The 8,172-nt window shown below is 41.1% G+C and overlaps 1 protein-coding gene across 1 annotated transcript; it reads left to right on the top strand.

Annotated features, from left to right (window-relative positions):
• Window positions 1-2,981: 2,981 nt before the first annotated feature.
• Window positions 2,982-7,431, top strand: KTI12 (KTI12 chromatin associated homolog). The gene is made up of 2 exons (XM_042997153.1): window positions 2,982-4,587; window positions 7,387-7,431. Exon 1 carries the CDS (start codon window positions 3,084-3,086, stop codon window positions 4,146-4,148), a length of 1,065 nt encoding a protein of 354 aa, XP_042853087.1. The 5' UTR covers window positions 2,982-3,083; the 3' UTR covers window positions 4,149-4,587; window positions 7,387-7,431.
• Window positions 7,432-8,172: the final 741 nt, after the last annotated feature.

Genomic DNA, 8,172 nt, shown 5'->3' with positions numbered 1-8,172 from the left:
GAAAGTAAACTGAGGCTTGAGGTATGGGACCATTCATGGTCCCATACACCTAGAAAGGGATAGAGCTGAGACTTGAACACCATGTTCTTGACAGAGGAAAACTTTTTTATGGCTACCTTGTGAACATGCCACATTTCTTTTTTTGGGTCTTTGCCTTTATTCACGGGTGAATGTTTATAAGGCTCTTTCCTTCCAGGTTTTGGAGATCACATTCATTGGAGGACACTAGAAGATGGGAAGAAGGAAGCAGCTGCAAGGTACAAGATATGGTTTTAGGTTATTTATGGTGGAAGGGGCGCCTGGCTGGCTCATCAGGTAGAGCATGCAACTCTTGATCTTGGTGTCACAATACAATCCCACGTTGGACCTAGAGATTGCTGTAAAAATAAAATACATTCAGCAGGTTATTTATGGTGGTAAAACATTTTCCAGCCATCGGCTTAACATTAATTTCAGGTGAAGGATTATGCCAAAACAGAGCTAAAACTGGGGAGTTGCCTGATGATAACAACAACAACAATACTAGTTGAGGTGCCTGGGTGGCATAGTTGGTTGAGCATCGGACTCTTGGTTTCACCTCAGGTCATGATCTCACAGTTCCTGGGATTGAGCCCCACATCAGGCTCTGTGCTGACATTGTGGAGCCTGCTTGGGATTTCTCCCTCTCTCTTTCTGCCCCTCCCCTGCTCTCTCTCTCTCTCTCTCTCTCTCAAAAAATAACCAAATGTAAAAAAAAAGCACTACTAGTTAACATTTAATAAGTGCTTAGTATGCACCAGACACTGAATTATGTGAATTAACTCATTTAATTCTCACAAGAATTCTTTGGAGGTGGCTAATGCTGTTACCTTCATTTTAGAGATGAGAAAACTAAGGCACAGAGCAGTTAAGTAACTTCCTCAAGATCACATAGCTATTAAGCGGTAGAGCCAAGATTCAGACCCAGGCACTATGGCATTAGAGCCTACTCTCCACCAGTAAACCACACTGCCTTACAGTCTCAAGTTGAATAGTCTCGAGTTTCAGTTAGGTTTAGTCTATGCACTGATGCAAATAACTGATGCAAAGGAGAAGAAAAGGCAGAGCAGGGGAGGGAAGGCTAAACACTGATCTAAGTGCTTTACATACATTAATTTATTTAATCTTCATAACCTATGAGGTTGGTTCAGCCTGTGAAATAAGAACTGTTGTTATTGTATGGGAGAGGAATTGAGACACAGAATGATTAAATAATTTGTCAATTGATTACACAGCTAGTAAGTGATAGAGCCAATACTTGAATGTTCTCTATTGTACTGTACTGGAGAGATACAAAGACCCAAAATATGTGCATCTACTTTATTAAAAAAATGTTTTAATGTTTATTTTGAGAGAGAGAGAGAAAGAGCAAGCCTGAGCAGGGGAGGGTTGGAGAGAAAGGGAGAGAGAGAATACCAAGCAGGTTCCACGCTGTCAGTGCAAAGCCTGACATGGGACTCAAACTCATGAACTGTGAGATAATGATCTGAGCCGAAATTAAGAGTTGGACACTTAACCAACTGAGCCACCCAGGCACCCCTGTGCACCTACTTTATACACACACATACTTGCACAGAAACTGTCACATTTCTGTACCTACAAAATTATAATTGACCCTAAACAATGCTGGGATGGGGGCTTAGGGATGCTGACCACCTGCTTATGCTTAGTCAAAATCTGCATATAACTTTTGACTCCCCAAAAACTTAACTACTAATAATCTACTGTTGACTGGAAGCCTCATTGATAACATAAACAGTCCATTAACATATTTTGTATGTTATATGTATTGCATATTGTATTCTAACAACAAAGTAAGCTAGAGAAAAGAAAATATTAAGAAAGTTATAAGGAAGAGAAAATACATTTATAGTACTGTACTGTAAAAAATCTGCATTGTAAGTGTACCTGTGCAATCCAAACCCCTGTTTTTCAAGGGTCAACTGTATAGTGCTTGCTTTTGCTAGAACAGACCCTACAGCTTAATGACTTTGAGTCTTAACACATTCTGTAGAATAGGGTTGCCAGATTTAGCAAATAAAAACAAGGATGCCCAGTTCAATTTGAATTTCGGGTAAATTGTAAGTAATTTTAAATATGGCCCATTCAATATTTGAGACATATTAAAAACATTTTATGTTGCTTATGTGAAATTCAAATTGAACTAGGCATCCTGAATATTATCAAGCAAACTTACCCAGGAGAAAAATTTATGTTAGTTTCTCAAGTTCTTTTTTTCTTTTTTTAATTTTTTAATGTTTATTTATTGTTGACAGAGAGAGGGAGAGAGAGAAACAGAACGTGAGCAGGGGAGAGGCAGAGACAGGGAGAATCCGAAGCAGGCTCCAGGCTCTGACCTGTCAGCACAGAGCCCCACCCTGGGCTGGAACTCAGACTGGGAGATGGTGAGCTGAGCTGAAGTCCCCAGCTTTACAGGCTGAGCCACCCAGGCGCCCCAGTTTTTCAAGTTCTAAATCAAATGACTGTTCCTAGATAAAGTCTTAAGTGACTTTGGGGGGTATGTTGTTTTTTCTCTTTTATACTTTTATATCCCAACAACGTATTCTATCCATGTAAGGTGCTTTATTTTTCCCATTCAGACTTCTATGGGGAAACTGTTTTATGTTCATCTGAATTCCCAATCATGAAGAAGTTGAATGATTGAAATGGTTATTGAGTAAACAGTTACTGAGAATCACTGGGTGTAAGGAAAGAAGGGGAACTAGCATTTGTGAATGGTCTTTGTATGATAAATATGGTGCTGACTGCTTTGCAATGTTTAATGCTCATTAGGGCCCTATTATAAACGGTTGGGCAGTCTTTGGCAGATCACATTCTCTTGAGGCTTATTTGACATAAATAACTGATGTCATTCTTATTTCCATCTTTTTTCTGAGAGCAGATCCTGGGTTTAGTTGGGGTAGATCTCATGTTTCCACAGCAACAATAAGTCCTTTAAGAGTAGAGAGGGACAGGAAGTGCACTTTGCCCTTCCGGTTTGCGCCGGAGAGTTCAGCAACCCGGAAGTGACGCTACCCGGTTGCACATGGCCGCGTCCCGTAAGGATGCCGCTCGTAGTGTTTTGCGGGCTGCCATACAGCGGCAAGAGCCGGCGGGCGGAGGAGCTCCGTGGGGCGTTAGCGGCCGAGGGCCGCGCGGTGTACGTAGTGGATGACGCGTTGGTGCTGGGTACGGAGGACGCGACGGTGTATGGCGATTCGGCCCGTGAGAAGGCGTTGCGCGGGGCCTTGCGAGCCGCAGTGGAGCGGCGCCTCAGTCGCCACGATGTAGTCATCCTCGACTCACTTGACTACATCAAGGGCTTCCGCTACGAGCTCTACTGCCTGGCGCGGGCGGCGCGCACTCCGCTCTGTCTGGTATATTGCGTACGGCCGGGCGGTCTAAGCGGGGGACCTCGGGTGGCTGATGCGGTGGACCACCGAGGCCTGAACCTCAGTGTGAGTTGGAGGCCGCGTACTGAGGAAAGAGGGAGACCTCTGGCGGTGGGCACCCCTGTCCTCAGGGAACCACAAGCAGTGGACTCTGTAGCAAGTGGGAGAACCCAAGCAGTTGTACCTAAGGAACTGGAGCCGGAGGAAACCGGGGTGCCAGATCTTCCAGCTCCTGTGACTTCAGAATTTGATACATGTGGAAAGCGTATGGTCAGTACCTTTTACTCTCCTGAACTTATGGAGGCCCTAACGCTGCGCTTTGAGGCTCCCGACTCTCGGAACCGCTGGGACCGGCCCCTGTTCACCTTGGTGGGCTTAGAGGAACCATTACCCCTGGCAGAGATACGGGCTGCCTTGTTTGAGAACCAGGCTCCCCCACCCCATCAGTCTACACAGTCCCAGCCCCTTGCCTCCGGCAGCTTTCTGCACCAGTTGGATCAGGTCACCAGCCAGGTGTTGGCAGGACTGATGGAAGCTCAGAAGCGCGCGGTCCCTGGAGACTTGCTTAAGCTTCCTGGCACCACGGAGCACCTGCAGTTTACCCGGCCTTTGACCATGGCAGAACTGAGTCGCCTCCGTCGCCAGTTTATTTCCTACACTAAAATGCATCCCAACAATGAGAACCTGCCTCAGCTGGCCAACATGTTTCTGCAGTATCTGAGCCAGAGCCTGCACTAAACAGAGGAGGTGTGGGGGGAAAGCCCTGGCTCCTTCTCTGACCTCCACTGCTCTCTGTGTTTCTTGATAAAGTAATCTGAAGGTCTACAGAGCATGTTGATGTGTCGTACTACAGCTGTTATGACTGATTTTACTCACATTTTCCTCTGAGTGCCTCTGTTGTGACAGGCCTTGAGTTACAGCATAAATTGAGACTAGAGAAAATGGAGAACTGGCTTGGAGGATCTTGGCAAATTTCTCCAGGGACAGAGCTCAGGTGGACAGGATTTGTTTAGATTGGGTTCTGCCTGTGGTGTCACACACCCAGGATTTCCCCCATCTGAATTGTAGGAGAGCAGACTGGATGGATGAATTTTTTTTTAAACAATTGTGATTGGAAACTGAAGATGAGACAGTTCTGCATCTGCACTGGCCTTTCTTTCATACCACAGTTTTTAAAGTACTGTGTCTGCTTTTTGCTAGTCTGTCCTGGGGCCAGGGGTCACTGATAAATCCACTGGTTTCTGTCCTTGGGAAGCTTTGGTTCTAGTGGAAGCAAAAGACATAACTATTAGAGTTTACATCTAATAAAATCTTTTAGAAGAAAGTCTGCTGGAATCTCTTTTGCTTCGTGTAACTTAATGTTCTTCATGTAATTTACTTAATGTAACATTTAGAGACACATGTATCACTGTTATGCCTTTGACCAAAATAGTACTTTGACAGTGCTTGATGAGAGAGTGGATATTTGGTCTAACCTAGAGTGATGATGACAACTTCCATAAGTGTTGTGCTTCATTCTTTATTTCAAGGCAAATACCACTTTAAGCTTTTTCATTCTTTCACTGATTTTATTAAATAAAAATCAGCACTTGTGATTTTCAAAGATGAATTAGATACTGGCTTTGCCCTTGAGAAATTAATAGTTTGGTGAGAAATATAAGTAAACATGATTATGGTGTAAAAATGTTGGTGTTTACAGGATAATGACAGAATGGGTTGGGACCCCAGAAGAGGAAAGGACTAATAGCTGTTGAGAGAGGGTAGTTTTGGGAAGGCTTGTAGAGGGGTTAATATTTGAGCTGTTACTGTAGAACATGTGTCAGCAAAGCATCAAATAGTGAATGTTTTAGGCTTTGTGGGCCATAGGGTCTCTGTTGTAGCTTATTAGCTGTAGCACATTTTAGCACAAAAGCAACCATATACAATAAGTATACAACTGAATATGAGTACGTATGTGTGTGTGTGTTTGTGTTTATTTAAGTGATTTCTACACCCAAGCGGGGCTCCAACTCATGACCCTGAGACCATGAGTTGCATACTCTTACAGCTGAGCCAGCCAGGCACCTCAGTATAAGTGCGCTTGAACAAAACTACACCAAAATGTGTATTGTATTTAATTTTCACATATCACAAGGGGGACTCTTTTTAGATTTGTTTTCAACCATTTAAAAATGAAAAAAAAAAATAGCTTGTATCTTACAGCTCTACAGAAGCAGGCAGTGGCCTGGATCAGGTCTGCAGAGATTTGCTGATCTCTGCTCTAGAAGGATAAATAAGAGTTTACTAGAGAGGGAGGAGGGAGCAAGGCATTCCAAACTGCTCTGTAAGTGCATGGAGCTATTGAAAGGTTGGGCTACCTTGGTGGTGGGTTTCTTGCTCATTAGGCAGTCTGGACCACCTTTTGTTATATTTGATATAGTGGATGTATTATAGTTACATATGCTATATTAGATGATATATATTAGAATTCCTGTGTGAAAGGAAGATTTGGACTAGGCAACTTCTAACGCCTTTTCCAACCTCTGTTCTCAGATTCAAAGTTAGTTATTGGTTGTGGATTGCGATTCTAAATTGAAGTAGACAGTAATGGTCAGAAAGAACATTGGTTTTAGAGTCAGACTTAATGAATTACATCATAAGTGACAGAACCTAGATTTTATGTGGCCAAATATTTAATCTCTTGGGGGTCTCAGTTTTCTTATTTCTATTATGAGAACGTTAGTAGTATATACATTAGGATTGTTGTGAGGATTTAAATGAGATAATGCCTGTAAAGCACATAACACAATGTATAATAAATGGGTAGCATATTTTGGTTATTATTATGGTTACTTAGATCCCACTTCTCACATAAGTTTTTCCTTCTTATTCGGTTTTTACGACTATTAGAGGTACAAATCCACCCCGGATTTGTAGTAGGCCTCTAATGAGGTACTGAATAATTCATTTGACAATTAATTATATGTATTTAGAATAGTGTCTAGTACATAGTAAATGCTATGCATTTATCAATATATTCAATAATATCAATAATATTCTATGTGCCACATGTAGGGCATGTAGGGAGAGCTGAGTTCTTTGCTTTAGGGAACTCCCGAGTCTATTGCAGGGAGATGGGTAAGTAATAGAGTAAATATAGTAAATGCAATGATTGTATTATGTAGTGTGGTGTTACAGGGGTTGTATGATTCAGAAAGCCATGGCTGCTTACACAGGACTTTCCTACAAGTTGGCATTTAAGCCTTGAGAGCTTAAGGACTTCATTTGGCCAAGACTGGTTCAGGTGGATGATGTTGCTCATCATTTCAAAAAAGAAAAAGTTTTTTCCTCCCTGATTATAAAGATTACATTTAATTGTAGAAAAAATGGAAAATATAGAAAAAGTATAGTAAAACCCACAATCCCATTATCTAGGGATAACTATTATGTTTTGGTATATTTCATTTCATTTTAGGGTCTTTCCTCTGTACATAGTTGTACAATTAAATCCAAACTATAGATGATAATTTTATATTCTAGTTTTTTGTTTTTTTGTTTCTTTTAAAGTAAGCTCTTCACCCAACGGGTTTAAATTCATGATCCTGAGATCAGGAGTCACATGATCTACTGACTGAGCCAACCAGGCGCCCCATTCTGTTTTAATTTGATGTACCAATGAAAAATTTTAACATTTTCAATGATTATATAACCATAACATTTAGAAATACTGTAATTTGATGTTTATTCTATTCTGCAGTCTTTTCTCCCTAGCTTTAAAGCCCAAATTTGCAGAATTTATAGGAATGTCAGAACTTACCAATAATTTTATTATAATCTATTATTGAATATTTATGTTGCCTAAAAATTTTCTTAATCCAAATCATACTACCTGAACGTCTTTATACGTTAGTCTTTGTCTTTATATATGGCCATTTTATTAGGATAGACTTAAAGAAGTGGAATTACTAGATTATAATTCCTTTGTTTTCTTTTCAAGTGGCTTGCCCCTAATGGTGATCATCCATAAGTCCTGGTGTGGAGCTTGCAAAGGTAAGTACAAATAATCAAACCTCAAAAGTGTTCTTAAATATTAACATTTAATTAAAAAAATTAGCACAGGGGTACCTGGGTGGCTCAGTTAAATGTCTGACTTCAGCTCAGGTCATGATTTCACGGTTCGTGAGTTTGAGCCCCACATCAGACTCTGTACTGACAGCTCAGATCTGGAGCCTGCTTCGGATTCTGTGTCTCCCTCTCTCTCTGCCCCTCCCTTGCTCATGCTGTCTGTCTGTCTGTCTGTCTCTCTCTCTCTGTCAGAAACAAACATTTTAAAAAAAATAAATAAAAAACATTGGCACAGACTTTTCCCAGCAGTACTGATTGCTCTAAGGAATACCAAAGAAATATATACGACATAGATTCCCTGCCCTCAAGAAGTTTGCAGTTACCTTTGCAAGGGGTTGGAGAGTAAAGCAATTGAGATATGGTTAGGGAGAGTATAGTATTAGTGCTATAGTAGTTGTATAGACAGTAAATACAGGAAGCTGAAGTGTACAGAAACATGAGAAGTGGTTAGGGAAGTCTTTCTGGAGGAGGTGGGAATGAAATTTAGAACCCAATGTTATTTGTGGCACCTATTCTTTCTACTTTGCCATCTTGTCACTTCCCGGTCAGGTTTTTCCTTTTGTTTGGTATGCTACACTCAGCAGAATCCTAGTTGGAAAAGGAGTAGAAAATTAGTGCAAATAGTGTAAAAAAAAAAATGTATATATATATATATATA

Source organism: Panthera tigris, chromosome C1 (assembly GCF_018350195.1).
Source record: "Panthera tigris isolate Pti1 chromosome C1, P.tigris_Pti1_mat1.1, whole genome shotgun sequence".
Lineage (NCBI taxonomy): Eukaryota > Metazoa > Chordata > Mammalia > Carnivora > Felidae > Panthera > Panthera tigris.
This window is presented reverse-complemented; position numbering and strand designations above follow the sequence as displayed.